At 40.2% G+C, this 23,741-nt stretch overlaps 3 protein-coding genes across 3 annotated transcripts; 2 read left to right on the forward strand and 1 right to left on the reverse strand.

The window, feature by feature from the left end:
- Positions 1–18: 18 nt before the first annotated feature.
- Positions 19–10,554, forward strand: hpcal1 (hippocalcin-like 1). The gene is made up of 4 exons (XM_010783627.1): positions 19–290; positions 6,261–6,749; positions 8,346–8,451; positions 9,907–10,554. Exons 2-4 carry the CDS (start codon positions 6,372–6,374, stop codon positions 10,002–10,004), a joined length of 582 nt encoding a protein of 193 aa, XP_010781929.1. The 5' UTR covers positions 19–290; positions 6,261–6,371; the 3' UTR covers positions 10,005–10,554.
- On the reverse strand, positions 10,478–18,001 carry pdia6 (protein disulfide isomerase family A, member 6). The gene is made up of 13 exons (XM_010783626.1): positions 17,889–18,001; positions 17,437–17,578; positions 16,735–16,792; positions 15,670–15,796; positions 14,999–15,102; positions 14,747–14,880; positions 14,211–14,325; positions 13,449–13,589; positions 12,981–13,065; positions 12,340–12,412; positions 12,099–12,257; positions 11,917–12,013; positions 10,478–11,189 (listed from the first exon to the last, which is right to left on the reverse strand). Exons 1-13 carry the CDS (start codon positions 17,905–17,907, stop codon positions 11,112–11,114), a joined length of 1,332 nt encoding a protein of 443 aa, XP_010781928.1. The 5' UTR covers positions 17,908–18,001; the 3' UTR covers positions 10,478–11,111.
- Positions 18,002–20,032: 2,031 nt separating this feature from the next.
- LOC104956173 (potassium voltage-gated channel subfamily F member 1-like) lies at positions 20,033–22,027 on the forward strand. The gene has a single exon (XM_010783628.1). It carries the CDS (start codon positions 20,294–20,296, stop codon positions 21,791–21,793), a length of 1,500 nt encoding a protein of 499 aa, XP_010781930.1. The 5' UTR covers positions 20,033–20,293; the 3' UTR covers positions 21,794–22,027.
- The last annotated feature ends 1,714 nt before the right edge of the window (positions 22,028–23,741 follow it).

Genomic DNA, 23,741 nt, shown 5'->3' on the forward strand with positions numbered 1-23,741 from the left:
GGAAGAAAACCGAGCTCTGTGCCACATCTTCCACTAAACGATAAAGCCGCTACACAGGGGACTGGAGGAAGAATCGACACATAAGAAACAAAAATAACATTTAGCCTGTTAAAATAATCTTGTTTCTGTCTGAAAGTGACACACCGTAGTTACAGCGACTCGAGCATCTTTAATTACTCCCGTGTTGGTTTTTTGTTAAGAGTTTTATCAGTAGGAGGTTCGCTACTTAAAGTTGGCGTGAGGTGTGAAAGTGGGCTTAACCGAAGAGGACTTTTCGACTCCTTTATTAGGTAAGTTTACATCACTTTATATATAAAATACTGTTTAAAGCTATGTCCAGTCATCTCCGGTGCTTCCATATTGTATCCTGGTCTGCTGTGGCAATGTGTCCATAACGGAGGAGGCTGTTTATAGGATAAGGGCTACACCCTCCAAACCTCAGAGGTGGTAGAAGTACTCAAATCTTGTACAATCTTGTAAAAGTACAAGTACCAGAGTGTAGGAATACTCTGTTACAAGTAAAAGCCCTGCAATCAAAATGTTACTTAAGTAAAAGTACAAAAGTATTAGCATCAAAATATACTTAAAGTACTAAAAGTTCTTAATTGGCCCATTCCAGATGATTTTTATTAAATCGATGCATTAAAGTGAATCTAAGCTGGTAAAGATTCAGATACTTTTAATTTGTATACTGCAGGGTAGCTTGTGAATTTTACTCCATGTGTAACTAAAGTCCAATTTAAGTGTTGCTTATAGACATCATTAATCCATATCTGCAAAGTAACTAAAGGTTCAAACGTAAATGTAGTAAAAGTCTTAATTGGAGTGGGACAGAATTACAAAGTAGCAAACAATTTAAATACACATGTAAAGTACAAGTATCTCAAAAGTGTACTCAAGTACCATACTTCAGTAAATGTACTTCGTTACTTTCCACCACTGCCTAGCCTACATCTCACTTCAACTAAAAAAGTTTTAAAGTGTTATCCAGCAAAATGATATTGTATTTAAGGCAAGCTTTCTACCTAGCTTGAAACATAATGTAAACCAATACAAATGAAATAGTTGATATTCATGCATTAATTTGATTGAAGTCAGAGTAAGGCTGGGCAAGTTTGAAATCATTATCAAAAAACGTATTTAAATGTTCCTTTACTGGTAGGCAGAAGGAGAAGGAGTACTCAGAGTATTTACTTAAGTAAAAGTAGCAATATTACATTGTAAAATCTGGAATTATACATCCCTTAAAACTCTGCATGCTTGCCCGGCAACTCATTTCAACTAATATTTCCCACTTTTTCATCTCCCACTTTTTTAATTCAACACCAAAGCCAACATGTGAAGAGTCCATCCAAAAAGAAACATCCTTTCAACCTCACTGGTCAAATAAAAATAACTGTGCTGATTTTCCAGTAATGATCATTTGAGCAACAGCTATTAATGATGCATTAAATCATTTTAGTTGATGGTCTGGTTTCTATTAGATTAAACCATTTTTGAAACCAACGTCACACATTTGAAATGCAATCACACCGATTTTCAGATTCATCTCCTGACCTGATTGATAGTTACACCGTCTCCCTTTCTTAAGCCTTAGCACTACTATCCTGTTGCCTTGACGACTGGTGTGTCAGGGGACTTAATCCTGAACTACTGCATGTTTTTTTTCTGACGCTAATTCAAAGAGACTGCCACGAAGCAGTGCTGTACGTGTGAGATTTTGGAAAACTAATTGTACTCTTTCTTCCTCTAACACTGGACTAATGCCTCACCCACCTGATGCAGTGTTAGCACCACAGAGCAGTACACACAACTTCAGGCTGCCTGCTGCTCTGCCTTTCCACTGCACAGCAAGCACACCACACACACCACTACAAATGATGCTTTCTTTCTGTGCACCAAGCTACAGTATATCAGTGTTTTCTCTGTCATGTGTTTGCAGAGTTAATTAATAATACATCTTCTGTCAAATCTAGGACTGCAAATAATGAAAAAAATCATAATGTCCTATGGTAAAAGCCAGGTTATGGTGGTCTTCAATTGTCTTGTTTAGTTCAACAAACAGTCTCAAAATGTTGTATGTGATTTATGTGTAGTTTGATAAACAGTCCAAACCAAACATATAATTGTTTTAGTATAGACAACCAGGAACTATTTATAAATCAGAAGAAGGAACCTGACAAAATGATCTTCTCAGTTCACTGATAATCAAAAGAGCTACCACTTAATTATGTCTATTGGCTATATCTATCAATTGTTTTGTTGCCAAACAGCTTGTTTCCTTGAACAGTCAGAAGCATAATGAGCTCAATCAGCATGTATCCAAACACACACCCTTCACCTCTCCCTTGTTTCCTTCCTTTGAAATGTCTTCTTCGCTAATACAAGAAGTAATGAGCATCTAGGAAAACAGTGGAGGCCTTCTTTGTTTTTGACAAGCCCTTACCCAGGAAATGAAGCGTTCCTAAGAATGGCAAACGGCAGTGAAACTGGCCTGTTTGGGGGTTTACAAGATCTGGGGAGGGGGATACTTGCTGCAATGGAGCGTCATGTGAACCAGTCTCATTAGGAAGGGAACCCGCTGGAAAAAGTGGCCCATACAGTCACAGCAGGACTGGCTATGGGGGTTGGGGACAAGGGGCGAGTTGCTGTGTATTTGAGGGTCATTTCAAACACCAAATCTGGATTTCAAGGGGCTGCTGCGTATCAAACAACACTCACAGACAGCCTATAAGACAACTTATTCTGTTGCAGTGAGAGCGAGATTCTCTCTGCAAAGAAGGTCATGTAGATGTCACAACAATATCTCGCAGTTATTTCTGACCACATTTCAAAAATATTTTCCACTGGACACAAGTAGCAACCTTATATAAAAAAAAATGACTGTCCCAGCTCCCAGCTGTGAAAACATCTAAAACATCCTGTGACGTCTCAAATGCAGGCCTGTGAATACCTAGGAATAAAAAGAAAAAACAACATCGCTTGTCCCCCGTTTTCGATTGGAAGGCTACTTTTTTTTGTCCTGCTTTCTCAAATTTTTATTCTAGGATATGAGTAACTCAAGTCGTATGTAATACGCTTTAATTGTAACCCATGATTTGTTTGTGGAAATGTTTGTTTTTGTTTAGCTTTAAAGAGCATATTTCAGACGCCAGGAGAATCTCTAAAACTGTTTTGCGAGTTTGTTTTAACCAACATTCCTTTCACCGGAGACACTCTGTTTAGCTGTTTTCTCCCCAAATTATAACTGTCTCTTCTTACAAGCCAACTCTTAATTTAGCAGCAGAGGGCCTTGAAATATCATGGCAGCACGTTTCAGCCTGGAATCTTCCGGGTTTCATGTGGTTTTGTGAGTGTGAGGGAAGAAATAGCAACGCCCATATTTGTGTCTGCTCCGACTCAGCACTGAGCTGTCCTGGAAGAGGCCTTGTGACCCTGAGCGGAGGAGATGCTGCTTCTTCCTCATCCTGTTTCATGTTAGAGCGGAAGGACGGCGGCCTGCAGGGCAGTGTGGAGTTTATCCCACAACCCTGTTTAAACAGCAGATAGTGATATAAGACTGAGCGGCCCTTTTATTCTACTTGGTCAATCCTGCAACGTTAAGCCATAAAGGTTGCCACAGAGTTGGACAAGGCCCCACAAAATCTTATGATATTTTAATGCAATAAAAGGCTTTTGCTCTGATTTAAAGCATATCACATCACATATTATATTTTTGTAGGGATTCCGTTTGGCCAAATCTGAAAATTTAGCTCAAAGAAAAACAATCTTACAGAGCTTGGAGAATTTAAATTTTGAAACACTTATACTGAAAAAGAAATGTAATATTATCAAAGTCAACTTTATTGTCAATTTTCCAGTTTGTTTGTACAGACAGAGAGATCAAAATACCATTTCCCACAATTCAGAATATAAAAACAATGTATATAAAAATATTTGTGCAAAAACAAATACACAAACAAATGTATATATATACACACAGTCAAAGACACATGTGACATATGCACACATTAAGACCTAGATCAAAACAAAACAATAAAATATATACAAAATAACAGTCATTTCAATATTTTGAGAATGCAAGATTGTTCATAGAATGTGCATTTAGTGCGAGATTGTCGTTATGGCAATTAAATCACAACCTTTCACACTCCATCGGTTGGTGTTTAGCCTCATTCATTTAGGATATGTTGTTTTTGTAGCAACTCCAACATTTATTAAACCTTTAATTGCCCTTTGCTGAATTGCTGATTTTATAATTGAATCTGCACGAATAAGGGAACTGTGGAGGAGAGCTGTATTTAAAGTGCATCTGGTTCCATTGATTTATTTTCCATCCTTAAGCCCCAGTGACATTGTTAAGACTTTATGTCACTGGCTGCTCCTCAGATCTGCCTCTCACGCGACTCTGTGACTGCGATTCATGAAATTGCAGGAAATGACACCCCCGTGTGAAAATGAGTAATGAGGGCGTCCGTGTGTAAAAAAGAAAACCTCATCCAAATTCACACTGAGCTCATTGATTCTACGCCCCGATAAAATCGTGCTGTTGCCAATAACACAGGAGTAATGGGATTTCAATAACTGAACGTAAGAGAGCATGGGGATAATACATCTCTCTCTCTCCCGTAAAGTCATTATACGTAACACAGAAGAGTGGAGGTGTTATTCAGAAGAATGATTATGTAATTGAACCGCTGGTATTAGCTGGAAATAGTTTTTCTTTCTATGTGTCATACTTTTTCCATTCTTTCTTCCTCCCTGCCCCCGCACATCTCTCTTTCTGTCCCTCCCACACACTTAACCAGAGTCGTGTTGTAAAAGATTTGCTCAGGTTTTGCAAAATGTCTTCCTTTTATTTTCAAAAAAAGAGGATAAGCTGACAAGGGATACTTTTTTTTCAATTCTTCAACTCTTACTAAGAAACCAAAGTGCTTTCTTCTTATTCGAGAAATAACATCTGCCCCCACCACACTGTTTGTAAACTTAAAAAGCAAAGCAGCCCAAAGTGTCCTAACCTTTTGCATGCACACAGTGTCCCATCTAATCCTTATTATGCTGTTATGGCTTTACCCTGGATGTGTTGCGTTTATGCATCCTCATAACCTCAATCATCCGTACCCCTGCATACATGAATAAACCCATTTTGCAGAATATAACCATGGTAACGGATTTAGATAGAAGCCAGAGGTGATTAGGCCCAGGTGGTCAAATGGTTCATTCTCCCTGTTTACATTGGTATTTTTTGTATCCATCATTTGTCTTTCCATCTTCAATCAGTGTCTGAACTCCACCTTCACAGATTATTGTTGAGCTGAATCAGAATCCCTGTATTAGTCCCACAGAGGGGACATGTACATTGTTACAGCAGAAAAGAGCCAAAGACAGCGTAATGTTACCTAAGCATGCATAGAAAAAGTACTAAAGATAAAAAATAAAAAAATTACAATAGAAAAGTTACACATTTTACAAAAATACACATCCTGTAACAGTTCTGAGGATTTAGCAGTCAGGTATATAAAGTACAGTTTTTAACGGCATATATACTGCACATAGTTTTTTTTTTTTCACTTAGTCAAAAAAAAAAAAAAAAAGATCTTTTTTTTTTTTTGGTAAGCGCTTTTACAGGTGCTCAAAGTCGCTTCACATAGATAGTGAAAAGAAAAGAACACATACATATAGTTAAAGTCATTAAAATCAAGCAATACAACAACAATCACACATTAAAAGCCAGATTGAAGAGGTGAGTTTTTGAGTTTTTTGTCTCTGATGGGTTGTGGGAGTGAGTTCCAGAGGGAGGGGGCAGCCACGGAGAAGGCTCTGTCCACCCGGGTTCAGCGCTTGATGCGATCCATTTAACAACAAGAGGTGTTATAGTCGGTGTAGTTTTGTGTGAGGGGGTCTACTTGGATGTCTGACCATTTCACTAACAACAGTCGGTATCAGTCTGACCTTTATTGAAGTGGATTAATTGAGAATTAAAATGACCCAGGACACTTGCACCACCTCCACCATGCAGTTAAGGGTCGATAGATTATCACCCTGCTGGAGAATTAATAGTGTATTCACTGAGACGCACACATAGACACACATATTGTAACCTCCTTACATCTTGCTCCAGATTCCTCCCCCAGCCTGGCAGTTCATCAGCACACTTTTTACGATACAACACCGCTGCAAGCCGAGAGAAATTATTGAACCGATGAATGATTTATGATACTCATACAGGGATATTAATGAGCGTTGTTGGTCACCTGCAGGAGCAGAGGAGGCAGAGCATAGGACACGAGGAGAGTAGAAGCACAGAGGAGAAGTGTGAGGAGAAGGTCCACACACCAGCTACCCGCCTGCCGTCCTGAGAGCGCTGAGTCATGGGGAAACAGAACAGCAAGCTGCGGCCCGAGGTCCTGAACGACCTCCGGGAAAACACAGAGTTCACGGATCACGAGCTGCAGGAGTGGTACCGCGGCTTCCTCAAGGACTGTCCCACCGGACACCTGACCGTGGAGGAGTTCAAGAAGATCTATGCCAACTTTTTCCCCTACGGAGACGCTTCGAAGTTCGCCGAGCACGTCTTCCGCACGTTCGACACCAACGGGGACGCCACCATCGACTTCAGGGAGTTCATCATCGCCCTGAGCGTCACGTCTCGCGGCGGGCTGGAGCAGAAGCTGCGCTGGGCCTTCAGCATGTACGACCTGGACGGGAACGGATACATCAGCCGGGCCGAGATGCTGGAGATAGTTCAGGTGAGGATAAACTGTATTATTCATTGTTTGTATATTCTATGTTTATATATCAATCTGTTGTCTAGTTTGGGTCAAGATCAGCCTTATTCTGCCCCTTCTGAGATATAAACGCAACCTAATGAGGCTCTGTTATCTGTCTTTCATGAGTACTTAAAATGTTGCTGATACTACACAATGATTACTCAAATGCTACAAATTATAATTTAAATGTTTTGACTAGTTATCAAATGATTATTTCCACCTATGATGGATCTTATCAGTACATTTTCAAACAAATATACAGTATATCCATAATCATTTCTATTCATTCCAGACTTAAGGCTACACACAGAGGTTACTTTCTACAGATTTGAATTCCAAATAAAGCTGCAACTAACTAATTGTCTGATTTAACAGTATAGTATGTCAAAAATATGCAAAGAAAACGATAAAGTCTAGTATTTAATAATAAAAGTAAACAAAAACATAGTATAGTACGTCTAAGTAATAAAAAAATAAAACATAATACAGCATGTCGAATATATTCAAACAAACGATGTGTTGGGTACTATGTTGTTTGTATCGGCAAACGAAACAACATGGTAAATGGTATCTCAAAATATATTCATTGATCATATTCAGTTTACTAAAACATACATTAGGGCTGCTCGATTATGGCAAAAATCATAATCTCAATTATTTGGGTCAATAATTGATATGACGATTATTAAAAACGAATATCCATTTACTTTGAAAACATAAATTTATTGAAAAAAACTGTTGATTACCCTGAACTTTAAGTATAATTCAACTGAAAAACCAATAAATAATAATAATCGTTTTATTTCGGATTATGTGGTTTTCATAATCGTTGCAAGCCAAAATCGTAATTGCGATTAAAATACGATTAATTGAGCAGCCCTAACATACATACAAAAAGCCAACCTTCACATCTCAGCTGCTGAGGACTTCTTAATACATTTGCTGCTAAATGACTGAAATAATTAATCAATTATCTGAAGAGCAGTTTCCAAATATGGATTCATCCACTACTGGTCCCAGAGCTTTCTGTGTTGAGACTGTTTTAGAGGTCATTTTCTGATATGTTCTCCTCACATCATGGATGCAGGCTGCCCTCTCTGTTTTCTTTCTTATCTCTATGGCTATATTTACTCTCCCAATATGGTGAGCCGAGCAGCCTGCAGCACCCAAATCAATATTGGCTCAGTACGTTGTTTGTGGATACAAATGAATGTGCAAAAAACTCAAAAGCATCAGAGCTTGTGTTATCAGTGAATGCTTTCTGTTTTTCCACAACACCTCTCACATCCCAGACCTTTAACATGATTCTGAAAAAGTGTTGAGCTGTAAAAGATACAAATAGATGCATCTGAGAAATGTTCACAGTGTGTTATTGCGAGAGCAAGATGAGCTTCAGTTGCCAAAGCAGCATCATTACCAGGTAGCAACAGAAAGCAGGTCAAAGCTTTCAGACAGACAGATGTAACAAACGGGTCAGGTGGGAACACTTCTTTTGTATCTTCTGTTCCTAAAAGCTTCTCCAGACGACACAATAAAGATGCTCATAACAGCAATCGTTTCCACTCCTCTCTGTAGGCAATTTACAAAATGGTCTCATCAGTGATGAAGATGCCTGAGGATGAATCGACCCCGGAGAAAAGGACGGACAAGATCTTCAGACAGATGGACATTGACAATGATGGTAAGAATAGAAGAAGTTGATTATATTTTTTCGTAAAAATAAGGAGTAAGAAGTGAATACTTGCCCAAACCGACCCTTTAAAGTTGGACATAAATATTCATACTTTTTACCCCAGTGTAAACAGGCAAAACAACATCATCAAAAACAACCCATCCTGACATGTAGCCTGTCTTAGTGCCTTCCTCTTCGATCACCCGTCTCACGTCCATTCTGTATTGTTGTTTAAATTAAAAATCAACTTTTCAATTTTCTTAAATAGAATGATCTTTGACATTAAACAATGACCGCCACAGAGCAGGTTTCAAAACAACAGGACATTTGGAAGATGGAGGACAGAGAGAGAAAGACACTGACAGAGAATAGGACGTCATGTAACAACGTGACATAACATGACTCAGCAGATAATTAACAGCCTTTTGCACCTCGGCCTGCTGAGCCAGCTCGACGTCAGAGGCTTGACATTTAGTGTGAAAAGGTGACGCTGCAGCCATGTGCCGTGGACTTAACCCTTTCACAAGCTGTAAGATATTTAGAGCCACTCCTCTGACATTGGGCAGTGTGTGTTGAAGCAGGAGGTCCAGGAAGTCTGGAGGTCAAACTGTGTGTCTGAAGTTTAATAAGATCAGCAGACCAGGCCTGGGGGCACAGCTGCAGCCGACACGCCTTCCTAATGCATTTACACAGATGCTGTGTGACGGAGAGCGGTATTTATTTTTAAACCAATCACGGTCAACTGTTGCATTTTATCTTTGTGGTCGAACACTCAAACAAATGATGCAATATTGCAATATGCTGACTATTGGTCGGTGGAACACACTACCAATATACAAGATATATTGTTGAAAATTTAAATAGTGCAAGAACATTGTTACTATTAAACCATTTAATTTTGAGTAACTATGACGGGTTTTTGTAGTTATTAATTCTTTTTTATTTTTTAATTGTGTTGCTTCCAAAGAATATTTAGTTACCCCTTGTTTATAATCTAAAAATCCATATAATATGATAATATTTCTAATTAATAATATTTTTATTGGAATAATTTTTGCTATAATTTGATAAAAATAATTTTAAATATGTGTCATGCTCTTTGAGTTGGAACCAGTAATATTGATATATACAATAAAATACAGATGTTGCCAATTCCTATTTTTCTCAAATCAGTGCACCCTGAATTATAAGACTCAGCTGCAGGTTGATTTGTCAGCTATGACTCAATTATTCAGTCATAACATGTCACTGCAAGTTCATTGTTATTTATTTTCTAAGTGTAGCACACTTTGCCTTTGCTGTTGTCTGGGGTAGCAGAGAATATGTTGAAGGCACCGACGCCTGAAATAACCATCAGAGGTTTTCCTGCTAGGTGTTGGAGGCTTTTTTCTGCGTGACTCACCCGTCCATCACACGCTCCACTGCCTGCGACTGAATCCTTTATTCTGGGTCTCTGCTTCACAGGTAGACTGTCGTTGGAGGAGTTCATTAAAGGTGCCAAGAGCGACCCGTCTATTGTCAGACTGCTGCAGTCGGATCAGGGAGCCTCTCGTCAGTTCTGAGGAGGAAAGAGACAATAACACACACACACACTGAAACACAATCCGACCCCCTCACCAGACAATCCTTTCCTTTTTCAAACACTCCTAGTCTTATTGTTTACATGAATGAATATTTCTCTTGTCAATGTGGCCCCCTCTCTGTGGACTGACGTGCTTCAGTAGAGGTATTTTTCTATATCGCTTTTTCCAAAGCTCCCTTGCCTTGAAATGGCTTTTACCTGTTCTCCTTAAGTGAAGTGCCATATCATATATTTATACTGACTGGAGAAAATGCTTGCAAGTATTATCAATCCCATTATGTTACACCTAGAGGAAACTAATTATCACTTCAACTTTACCTGTGTTGATAAACGGCTCGTTGTTGTTCAGGATGTCACGTTGCTCTTCTGGACAACTTCTACATTTGGTATTGCATGCGCTCTGTGATGAGATTTCTGATTTTGTAACAGTTTACGTAAATAAGGAGGCTGTGATTGTTTTTATCTGTTTTTATTTTTGTAACAAAAATGTTGTTTTCACACAATGAAATAAAGTCGTGTAAGAAAATCTACACAAGAAGTCCCACGATATCCCCTTGTCCTGGAAAGACATGATGGAAAACCCAACAAGACTCACTTACGGGTTGAAAAAAGAGAACAAAAAAAATATAAGTCACATTAGGGTTGATTATTGAAGTGTTACTTTGACAAGTACACATTTTAAAATAGGTTTTTTTTTTTTAAAGGAGGGCTGAGGAGGGGAGAGGGGAACAGTGTTTGAAAAAGACTTGAATGAACCACTGAAATGCCATTCAGAACCTCCTCCCTCCTCTCCTCAGCTGGGGGCGGCCATTTAAATCAGTGACGTTCAGCAGGTATGTGAAGCAGGGGTCACTCCAGGGACACGACACGACACAGCGCGCCCCCCCCCTCCCTCCCTCCCTCCTGGTCCTGTGTGATTGACAGATGTGAGAAACGGCAGGTGTCTCTTGTGTCTTTTCTGGAAAATTTCAGTAACTGGGCGACCGGGCCTCCCATTCGTCCACAGGAGAGAGGAGGCGGGTCGCACAGGACCGGATCAGACCAGATTCCACCTGCCGGCCTGGATCAGGTCCCGCCCCCTTTGGGCTCATAACTCAATTTTAGACAAAAACTCATCATCATCCAGGTCGACGTCACTGAGGTCGTAGTCCTCCTCCTCGGGAAGCTGCAGAATATAATCAAAGACGACTGTTAGCAAAGCATGGGATTAGAATTTCACTTCGAATAAAAAAAAAATCTAAATTAGCAGATTAGCAGAGACGAATGACCACACATGGACTTTTCAAAAAGAAACAACATGTAGAGAACTCCCAACTACCATATTACATAATCATGATTTATTGATATCCTGATTTGCTCTTCTGTGTGCATGAATGCAGCAAGGAGCAGGTAGCGGTAGCTAAGGCTGAAGCAGTACGCATTAAATCCCCCCTCTGATGTCTTTCAGGCATGACACTCATTCGTCAGCTTTCTTGACTTTGGTCAGGACTATACACTGACTTTGACTGGCATTTAACTACACTGACGACTTTTCTTTAATCACATACAATACTATGACCTACCCTACTATATTTAGATTTTTTTGGCATACTTCATATTTATTGTATGGTATTTTTATGACATACCATAGCCTACCATGAGTTTACTCAATATTGTTGAGGTTATCTTGTCTGAATAATCTTTAGTGGAGTGCTCAAGACCCGGTCCTCTGATTAATATAACAAGAGCCGGCATTTTTTTGCTTTGCAGAACGGTAGAGTAAAACTAATGTATCATAAATAAAACATACAGTATCTGCCCAGCTTCAAGCTTTCTGTCAAACAGCTGTAAACCTTTTGTCATTAGTTTTCCATCTTTGCCCATCATGTGATTTCTGGTCTGATCCCACTCACCTGTCCATCTTTGCCGTCCCATGGTGCAACAGTGTGAACTTTGGGCATGGACCCATTTCCCAGAGTGGCAGTGGAGCCACGGCCCACAGAAAGCTCCCTGAAGAGAACATGAACAACATCATTCAGCTTTGAGGCGTCATTTTATTTTGATATTTTTGTAATGCTAAAAAAAGAAAATGTACCTGAGGAACTCATGAATGCCCGTCTCACTGAAGGAGCCTCTGAGGAGAGCGAACTTCATCTTGCGAGAGTTGATGGCGGCCATGGCCGGGTAACCAAAGCCTCCGATCCCCAGAGCGGCCTCCAGCTCCATCTGAGTGCCCGCCTCCGTCCACAGCCAGCTGATAGAGAGACACAGACTATTAGCCACAGTCATAAAGAGGTCATTTGTATAAAAACCTGTGACTGGTCTATCAGTCTTACCCCCAACTCTTCTTCTTGTACTTCTCTGCCATCTTCGTCATCACCTCCAGGTATCCGTTTCTACCTGCTGCGCCTGGTGAGATACAAACACAGAGGATGGTGAGCGAGTGAGTCAAGAATTGTTTGTAATAGATCTCAGCAGTTATTGGATTAGCTATTGAATAACACAGTATAACAATTAAACAAGTTTGAGCTGAAAAAACATAAGGTAATTAATTCATCTTAAAGTTATGAAATGCTTTGTTTTTAATTCAGTGTCAAAATCTCAAAGATCTCTGTTGCGTTCGCTTTGGCGCCATCTATGGTGATACGTGTTGATTTAAGGTTTATTTTTAGATCTCACTTTTAATAGTTATTTAAGTTTGATTGTCTGTCGTCTCTTTCACTTGCAACTCTAGCAGATACTGAAAACAAAGCGGGAGTTTGGTGTGTTCCTGGAATATCATCACAGACATCTAGTACGTAATACTGCAAATACAAGAGCTTTCGTCAGCGGGCCGTAGCCTCAATTAGCAACATGTACCTCTTTCTAGAAGAGTGACTTAACAGATATTTCTTTAGGTGAATTCTAGAGATCAGTACTTAAGGTTATTTTCTGAACGGTACAACATGTTGAGGGTGAGAGTTGTGTCTGGTCCCACCTGTGTCCAGGATGTGGGGCAGGACACCGATTACACACAGCTGACTGTCCACACAGGTCTTCTTCAATGTGTCTTCACTGAGGATCTGAGAAAAAACATTAACATTATAAACTGATTTAGTTGAACTGATTTCATGTAGAGACAGACATCAAAGGGTCGAACCATGAGATTGTTTCCCCCTTTGATGTCTGTCTTTAGTGTGTTATCGTGCAACACTTCACAGATATATCATTTTTTTTTTTGTTTGACTGGAATGTTTAATTGCTGGTAGAATGAACTTTAGTTTAATCAACTAAGTAGCACAATATATTTAAAAAAGGGATTCCCTTGTGGTTAAAAAATGCAAAAAATATCACCTCTAGATGATTTACTTTGGCCCTTCTCGACCACTTTTGTGAATATAGTCTAATGTCAGCACTATAAACTTTCATCCACCAATGTATGACGCAAGTTCGCGATTGCACTGACCTCCAGCAGCTCAGGAGGAGGAGCGTGGTCAGAGAACAGATCCAAAGCCCTGGCGATGATGTCTCCTCGGGTGCGACCTCCCTGGAAGTCTTCGGGCTCCTCCCCTTTACGGAAGATCTTGATGGTGGGGAATCCACGGATCTACAAATACATGACGCATATATTTTTCCAGTGCTGCAAATAAATGCCATTGATTCAGTTGCTCATTAATAATAAACTAGAGATTCAGCATTGGTAAAATACCCTTTCTTTTATTTTGATGTTGCAATGATTGCTTAAACTAAAATGTTATCAATAGCTGGAACAGCATGACATTGAGCAAGAAATACAAAAGTAGAGAAAAAAAAAAATCATTAACAAGTTAGATTTCCTCAGGCCTGATTGAAAATACATGTTCTGACTTACTGCACACCTGGTTTAAATCGCTTTGTTCTCTTAAAGTCTATGTTTGAGTTTATATAAAAAAAAACAACAACACTCATTTAACTATTTAGTACCAAGGTTTCAGATTAGACCATCAGGGATGATTAAAGGTCAAACCAACTCGTGCAAACAGATCTGACAGCTTGTGTAACGGCTCGGTGACCGCATCAAGTTCAGACTAATTTGGCTATTTAATTTTTGTTTAACCTAAACCAAGGTTAAAAGCATAATAACTGTGGTCAACATGTATCATGAAAAAGGAGGACGTTCTAACTTTTCTTTGACTTTCATAACAGTAGTTGTTGTCAGAACTTTGCCCCACAGTGACTCCTCACTCACCCCGTAGCGGCCGGACACCGCCTGGTGGACGGTAGCGTCCATCGCTCCGAGGCGAACTTTGCCCTTGGTCTGCTCCATCACTGCTGAGGCTGCAGCTGTCCACTCAGGCTCCAGGCTGCGGACCACAAAAGAGAGCAACGCTTAAAACACACACACACACACACACACACACACACACACATGATATACTGAAAGGAATAATTCAGCAGTAAAGAATTTTTTTATTATAAAGACGTTTTCTTTCTTAAACATCTGCTTCTGAAATGCTGCCCTCCAACGTAGAAAAAGTTCCAGAGTGGTGTCACATTAAAGAAATAAAAACAGCTCAGATCTCAGAAACAGTTTTAATGAAGATAATAGTCTACTGAATAATACTTCCAACAGTGTTGTCAATCTGGTCCGTGGAATATCCAGATGTACTGGGCCATTTTATCCAGAAAGAAACATTGCTTAGTCTATCGAACAACGCATTTTAGTTCTTCGAGAAGCACAAACAAACCCTGATTAGCTCTGCAGTATTTGGACACCATACTCACTTTTTGCAGTGTCCACACCAGGGGGCGAAGAACTCCACCAGCCACACTTCCTCACCCTGCAGCACCATCTTGTCAAAGTTGTCATCAGTGAGCTCGACCACATCCTGCTTGCTGCCAGCACCACCGCCACCGCTCTGTTGGGAGGCAGTGGACAGTCACTCATCAAAGCTATCAGAAGTGTTTGATCTTATTCATTTTAAATAATGAGTCTGAGTCAGAAATGTCCTCCCCAGGATCCCTGCTGGAGCTCACCTGTTTGTACCCGGAGCCGCCGGACTTTCCGCTCAGCCGGTCCTTCACCAGACTGTTCAGAGACTTCATCGCTCCGTCCACGATGGCCTGGCTAGTGCGACCCCCTGCAGAGCAAAGAGATGCAGGGCTCAGTTAATCCAACCAAAAATGTATTATAGAAACTTAAAGACTTTGTTACAATAAACATTAACAAGGCCTGGGACCCCCCCTGGCAGTGACTACCATCCACCCCATAAAAACATTAAATTAATGCACATCATGCAAACAATATCTTGTTCTTTATAATACTGTAAATCCTGCACAACCCCTTTTAACATCTGCAAAATTCTCCACTTTGAATATAGTATTTGTACGGTATTTTTATTTGTTACAATAGTTTTTATAATGGCACCATATTTTGCTCCTTGTAAAAATAAACGTATTCTCTTCTGTGTCTTTGTATGCACCATTTACACCGAAGCAAATTCCTTGTATGTGTAAACCTACTTGGTAATAAACCGGATTCTGATAACTCCAACATTTAGAAAATACCCTAAAAGGCAATTACGTTTTTCGACTCATTTCCTAAGAGGAAACAGCTTTTAGCTGGGCCTGATAAGGATACTCTAGATTCGAAGATGTAAAAAAAAAAAACGGAAGCTATTTTTTTGGTGCAGAGGTGTCGAGTGTACCTTGGAAGTCCTCTGGCTTGTTCTTATTGGCTCCGAAGACCTTGATGGTGGGGAAACCTTTGACGCCAAACTGGCTCCCCAGTGACTTGTGCTGGTCTGCATCCACGGCCCCAACCTTCACGATACCCTGAAGGATTTCAGAACAGACACGTTGGAGAGTGCAGTCTCAACTTTTAATTACAGCAAGCTTGTTATTCATTTCCTCACAGAACATTGGTGTGCTGATTCACAAACTCTGGAAGTGACACATCGATAAACAGTAACAAGTGCCACAATCACTTATGTATGCAGGATCTGTCCACGCATACAATATTGTTTGGATAGATAAAATCCGAGGTGATAACTATGTGCGGAAAAGCACATTCCATGAAATAAACAATGAATAATATTAACTTTCAAATAAGAACAAGACTCACTAATATTTGACTACAGTCCCATATCTGCCCACGCCTCACGCCTGTTTGCTGTTATTCTCACTGCTGAGCTACAAACTTCTAAAACACTCGTAGGGGGAACAGAGCTGTGAACCTCGCAACCGGGATGCATCTTCAAATGTTGTCTTTGCCGTGAGTGAAATAAACAATAATACCTCTAGCTTATCTGATACCATTATATCTTCCTTATTCAATTAGTTTTTCATGGCTGCAATTATCTAGGGAAAGTACCATCGTCTAACCCAGGGGTTCCCAACCTTTTTTCCCAAGAGCCCCCCCAAATGACTCCTGTTTGAAGTATTTGAATTACTGCTGTATTTGAATTATGCCTTTATTAGCTACAGTACTAACTTTAATTTTTATTAAAATTAATTAATCAATTTCTTAAAAATATTTGTATTGTAATGTAGAGACAAGGCTTTTAGCGACAATCATGTATTGCGTTACAATTATATGTAAAAAAAAAAGTCTAAATATGATATTTGGCCTCAAATCATCTGAGGCCTGCGCCCCCCAGGTTGGGAACCACTGGTCTAACCCATATGAGTCATATTGCTAATTGCAGTAAACACAACATACTGATATTTGATTTGACTGGTAAATGTCAGATGGCCTGAGGCGTTTTGTTTACCTTGAGGGTTGTGGCAGCCTTCTTCCAGTCAGCAGTCAGACTCTGACAGTGACCACACCTGTGGTGATGAACAAGAGAAGAAAGGGGGTTGAATAAAATTGATGGTTAGTGATTAATTACAATAGAAATACCAAAATAAATGACTGAATATCAACACACCCTGTATTTATATAACATATTTCCCTTTCTGTTAACATGCTTAGGAATGTAAATCTCCTGGATACTTGTTCACTTCACAATTGACTTCGCTCTTGGTATATAAAGCATTTTATGGTCCCTTTTATTGCCACTGAATAAATATGCAACATGCTTTTTCATGTTATTGACCTGGCAGATTCTTCCCATGACAGCCATGTTATCCAAATTAAATCAAAAAGGGCCACTTTTCAGAAGAAAGTTATTTTCTTTAAAGTGTGTTAGTGTAAGCATGTTGTCTACTTCTACCTATTGTATAACACATTGAATATTGTTTATATCCTGTGCCATTATATCCTGCACTTTGAATTACCTGAAAAGAAACTTAGATGTAAATGCAATCTGACCAAATGAGGAACTACCAGTCTCCACAGATCATATGGTTAATGTTTCTATAAGGAGGAGCAACTACAATGAGTGAAAACTATGGCCCCTGTGCCACTACCAGGTTGATCTGAGGGCACTTGTTGCCACTGAATATTGGCCACCAAAGTTACATGGACTCACCAGGGAGCGTAAAACTCAATCAGCCACAGACTGTCACTCTGGAGCACCTCCTTGTTGAAGTTGGAGGGGTTGAGCTCAACAACATCATCACTGGCTGAGTAAAAGGCTTGGGCAGAGAGGACCAGGGAGCAGCCCAGCACTCCTGAGGACAAGGGAGACAACAAGGTTTACTTAACAATGCATGCTCAAATGTGTCCAATGGAATGATCTTGGCACTGAAATTACATTGTAAGGCTATTATACACAGCTTATATGCAGAATGATGTAACAGCAAGTGAAATTGGCGTTTATTTATCAATTGATTCAACGATAACGCAGGCCTGGCACTGTTCTGTGCACTTAGCTATTCGAGCTAACCACAGTAGCCTAAACACCCCAGCACACCTCACGTTAAAACATTAAAAAAACTACTTTAATTACAGGAAATAAGTTACATGAATGCTTTCACTCACCAAGTATAAACGATCTCATGGTTAATAGCTGCTCTCTGCAAGGCTTCTGTGTTAGAAACTGCTGCTGCTGCTTCCCTCAGAAAAAGTACATCGGAAAAGCTCACCGTGGCCCACGCTGATTGGTCCACAGGCGACGACGCTGCGTCTCAGCCAATCAGCGAACGCCGTGTAGTTTAAGGGGAACCGGTACGCTGAAGACAAGTGGAGGATAAAGAAGGGAGCATGTAAATTGCATCAGTGAAGATGCATTAACTAAAACAAGGATGTACCTCTTATTGTGTTACGCAAGAGTACATCATGTTTATACAGAATAGAAAGTAAAGTCATGTGTATTTTAAAGTAAATTCAACATAAAAAAGGCTACTAAAAGCCACTGTTGTGTTTTCATTATTATGATTGGCAGTAATGGAACCAAAAATACAAATACAGACAGAAAGTATTGCCAGTATAATCAAATATATTGGTTGAGTATCATATGTAAAAGTACTCACAAACAGCCCTTGTCAGTGTGGACTGGAATTTGTATTACTGATTGTGTAGCCATTATTTAATTTTGTAGAGAGGAGCTAATTTATGCCTTTAAATACTTTTGGATATGTTTTTGGATGTGTGTTTTTAAGCAATGCATAACATTTTACAAACTCATGTTCTGCAAAGTTACTTCAGCAGTTGTATAATTGCAGTAGACGTGTAGAGTAGTATACAAGTATACAATGGAAACCCTCACGTAAAGTACAAGTACCTCAAATGTGAACTCTACAGCATTACAATATTTAATATACTTCTCTCCTCACATTTGATAGATTCACGGTAATACACTGTTGATTTACTAATCTTAATCCAAAAATGAAAGCTTAACTTGATGTTTTTTTACTCTTGTCAGAAGGTTAAAACACTATAGAGACACTGACTTGACTCCACTGCATTGCAGGTTTTACTTTGGTAGTTTTTGGCTTTAAGAAGAGACAGTATTTCATAACACAAACACATCCTACTTTTTTGTAGCTTTTGTTTTAATCACTTGTTAAAGGATTCCTATCATCAGTAGTTTACACCATACTTTGAAAGCAGAACAACAGAAGTATTAAGGATACTGTATTGTGGAGGTTCTGCCACCAGGTGGAGACAGACAACCCAGCAAAGTAGTGTCATGGTCTGTCTGACAGAACATTCATAATTCATTGAATGCACATGCAGAACTGGTCAGATAACTCAGAGTTCAAGTTGTTACAAATCGAATTTATGCAGTTATAATGGAGAGTATATAAAACCTAATGAATTATTGCAAGATAATGCTAAAAAAAAAACAATAATACAAAAAATAATAGCCATAATAATAATAACCCATCAACCATAATAATATGTATTAATATTATTGTTATTGATGCACTATATTTACAGAGCCCATATTCTCACTAACTAAGCCTCTGTGTATTTTGAATCGTATGATTTATTTGGTAATAGCCTACAATACATTCAAAATGGATGATAGATAATGCGTCCGGGTATGAACAAAAACAAACATGTTTTAGTATTTCGTTGTGAAAAAAAGACACTTTATGTTTCTGGTTGCGTTTCCTATCAATCGATAAACTTATAGTTGTAAGTCGAGCTGGCTGACATGGATGCCCAGCGGAGTGCGTGTCTGTGATTTTCCTGTTTGCTACTTCGCAATTCATTACTGTACATGCAGCATACATTTATAATGTGCTGCGCCTGGCTTCACTGCGCTGCGTCAATACAACTACACCGAGACATATCAACCGGAACACACGGATAGACTTAAAAAATAAAAGCATGGTCTGTTTTGTTGCAATCAAAGCCTGTTGATAACAGTAAAGGCCAGATAACTCAATGGTCTTATGGCTGTGCTGACGGTCTGTTGAAGTTAGGTAAGTGATCCAGATGTGTGAGCTTGTACACATGCAGCAAACTAGATTAAATCAAAAATAAAGGTTTGATAATGGGAAGCGTTTTTTGAGACATCTGCTAAGTATTAAGATAGGTGAACTGATAGATGGAACAGTATAAAATATGAGGGGCTCAAATTACATTAAGGAACGTTTGGAGGTGTAGCAAAAAAGAACTTAGGCAGATAGGCTTTTATTGGAAAGTTTTTCACCGGAAGTCTAGTGGTTTGATTATGGCTGACTTGACATTACGCGCACTTCAATGCCAACTTTTCAGAGCGCACAGGCGTACTGTTCTCTGTCAGACGCGACTGTGTGGCGCTAAGAACACTTCACGCTGCAGTCACCTCTGAGCAAACATATATCATTTACTCGCAGATTGGAGGGTTTTGGATGTTTTTCGCACAGCACCAGGGTTTCTGGTGACTTGTGTTTCACTTTGACAGTGCATCGCGATCACCTGGGCTGTTATTTGGTGGACTTGTTGTCAAAAAAATGTGGGGGATCCAAAGGACGCGGTATGCAGACTGCAACGGATCTGAAGCCAGTGAAGAGAATGAGATTGTTGTCAACATCGGCGGTGTGAAACAGGTGTTGTTTGGGGACGTGTTGAATCGCTACCCGGACACGCGGCTGGCAGAACTGGTGGACTGTTCACTTAAGTCCCCTGAAGAAATATCCTCACTATGTGACGACTACGACCCGGACACAAAGGAATTTTATTTTGACAGAGACCCCAAAGCTTTTAAGTGTATAATTGAACTGTATTATTATGGAGAGATTCACATAAAACGAGGCATTTGTCCAATTTGTTTTATGAAGGAGATGGAGTTCTGGAAGATCGACCCTGATTTTCTGGACGACTGTTGTAAATGCCACCTGAATGAGGTAGAGGATGAACTTGCAGAGATCGCAGAGAAAGTGAGGACTATCCTGGTGGACAGAGAGGGAGATCCGTCTGCAGCTGGCTGGCAGCGCTTCCAGATGTGCCTCTGGAGGCTGATGGAGAAGCCGGAGTCCTCGCTGCCTGCGCACATAATCACCATAGTTTCTTTCATCTTCGTTCTCGTCTCCTCCGTGGTGATGTGTGTAGGGACCATCCCCGACCTGCAGGTGGAGGACTCGGAGGGTAACCTCACGGAGAACCCAACTCTGGAGGTCATCGAGACGTTGTGCATCGGCTGGTTCACTATCGAGTACATCTTGCGCCTGATCTCCGCACCAAACAAAATGAAATTTGTCCTGGCTTTCATGAACATCATAGACTTCATGGCAATCATGCCTTTCTTCGTGGTTCTAATTCTGACCTCCTTCGGCACAGGAGTGATGGAGCTGGCCAACGTGCAGCAGGCGGTGCAGGCTTTACGCATAATGCGCATTGCGCGCATTTTCAAGCTGGCACGACATTCCTCCGGACTCCAGACCCTCACATCTGCTCTGAAGAGCAGCTTCAAAGAGCTCGGGCTTCTCCTCATGTACATGGGCGTGGGGGTCTTCCTTTTCTCCGCACTGGGCTACACCATGGAGCAGAGCCACCCGGAGACCTTGTTCACCAGCATCCCACAGTCCTTCTGGTGGGCTGTGATCACCATGACCACGGTGGGATATGGAGACGTCTACCCCAAGACTACTTTAGGTCGGTGCAATGCTGCCCTCAGCTTTCTGTGCGGGGTGATAGCCATAGCGCTGCCTATACACCCCATCATCAACAATTTTGTTTTGTTCTACAACAAGCAACAGGTGCTGGAGACCGCTGCCAAGCATGAGATTGAACTGATGGCTCTGCGCTCGGGCGAGGGTGAGCTGGAGGCGGCTCCCGCTGCCCATAAACATGTCTGCGGAGCCGGAGCGTGGGACCACGCCATGCGCTCCTGTCACAGCGACACATACATCCCCTTACTGAAGGATCCCAGAGGAGGGGCGGGGTTCCAGACCCCCAGCATGGACACAAGCTTTGAAAGCACAGCCGAGGCCTCTGAGTATTTCATCTCATAAACACTAAAGACTCCAAGGAAACACTCAGCAAAACAACAACAACAACAACAACAAAACATCGAATGAATCATTGATATTTGACCTATTCAAACTTAACCCGCACATTTCAGGGTTAATGGTACCACGATGACTGGATTGTAAATAGCCTCGTTAACTGATAGGGCTGCAGTGTGCTCTCTAAAGCAGTGGTTCTCAACCGGTAGGTCGCGACCCAGAAGTGGGTCGCGGATGTGTGAGCGAAGAAAAAAAAAATTGAAACTCCCTTTTTCTCTTTTTTGGGGAAAAAGTCAAACTTTTATTTTGAAGGCCCGATGTTCTAACGCTGTACATATGCAGTAGGCGTTGGACTGGAAGTACCGGTAACCATAAACGGTTTTGAAAACTTATGTTGTAGTGATCATCTTCTCAATAAAACATCTTTGCTGATGTCGACCCTTACCCACAATTTAAAGTAATTCACACAGACTATCTCCTCTTTGCTCTTCTCTCTGTGAGGAGCAGCAAGCTGTCAGAACAAAGTGAAAAACAAACAATGGCATAAAATATTATAAATATGTCGGGTAGTAATAGATTTATTTATTTTCTTCTCAGAGTGTACCAGAATGCGTAGTTTATATGTAAGTATTTAAAAAATCTCATTAAACCTTTTTTAAAAGCATACTTTAGTTCTGTGAAGGGATATAAGGGATATATGCACCGTACTTCACTTTAATTAATAATGTATGCTGAAAAGCGTATATATTACAGCATGATTTTTTGTTGAATAGATTGTGGTTCGAAATGTTGGGTCGCGATTTATTGACAAAGTAAAAAGTGGGTCCCGAGGCCTGACCAGTTGAGAACCACTGCTCTAAAGGATCGTTAATGCATTTGAGCAATTGCGCCTATTAAAGGGACATATTTGTGAGATATTGACTTTATTAGCCGTGCCTTTGCGCAGTGACTAGGGTTGGGGGATTTAGTTTGAACTACCAGTAGACACCAATTCCCCCATGTAGGCTCCTTATATAACAACCCCATCCCCAATCCTCACACTGAAGACTGCACTGTAGCCTATTCCTTTGTACAGATATATACTATATTGTGTATCAAAATTGATGTTTTTTTAATAATAAAGATTCTTAGCTCCACCAGGAGAAAAGAGAAATACTCTTGGTATGTTTATAAGGAGGGTGTACTGGCGTGACAACAACACTGAAGAAAAACCTGTTGGTATAGACTTATAGAGCCATAAAGATAAAGATACATTAATGGTAAACAAGATACTGGGTATAGTAAAGAATAATAAAGTATCATCTGGACAGTTTGTTTCTGTTTCAGCGGGTGATCGTAAATGTAATTTCTGTAACTGACACTGCATTAGTATGAGGTATTATATCAGATATAAAACCCATCTGCTGTGCAGGCATGATAAAAGCAGTGTCTGTGTCAGAAGCTCTCATGACTCCAGGATATGAACATTACATTTTTTAGCAGCCGTCACAACTCTAATCATCCCCGGAGGTCTAGTGGAATAACTGGATCCCCAAGATATGGGCGAGGGGAAGAAGCAACAGGCTAGAGGTTAGAGAAAAAAATATCCCAATGGTTAAATTATTAAACTTCAACCTGAGTTTTTTTCAGAGTGCAGGCTAACCAACCTGAACGTCTGGGTGGAAAAGATGAGAATATAAATAAAAAATATCATTCATGAATCATGAAAATAAACATTATCAGCAGCTCATCCTAAATAGAAGGTGTGAGAGTATCAATAGGCAGTGTCAGTGTGTAACATGTGTATTAAAGGTCACCTATCATGCTATTTTTAGGCAATAGCATAGGTCTCCGATATATAAAAATATATAAAAAAACATGTCTATGAAGTGTTTTGCTCAAAAGATCACCCATTCTAGCCATGCCTCATATCCCTTTATTTCACTTCCTGTTTCAAAAGTGCTGATTTGGGATA

Source organism: Notothenia coriiceps, unplaced genomic scaffold, assembly GCF_000735185.1.
Source record: "Notothenia coriiceps isolate Sejong01 unplaced genomic scaffold, NC01 NC01_scaffold00025510, whole genome shotgun sequence".
Classification (NCBI taxonomy): domain Eukaryota; kingdom Metazoa; phylum Chordata; class Actinopteri; order Perciformes; family Nototheniidae; genus Notothenia; species Notothenia coriiceps.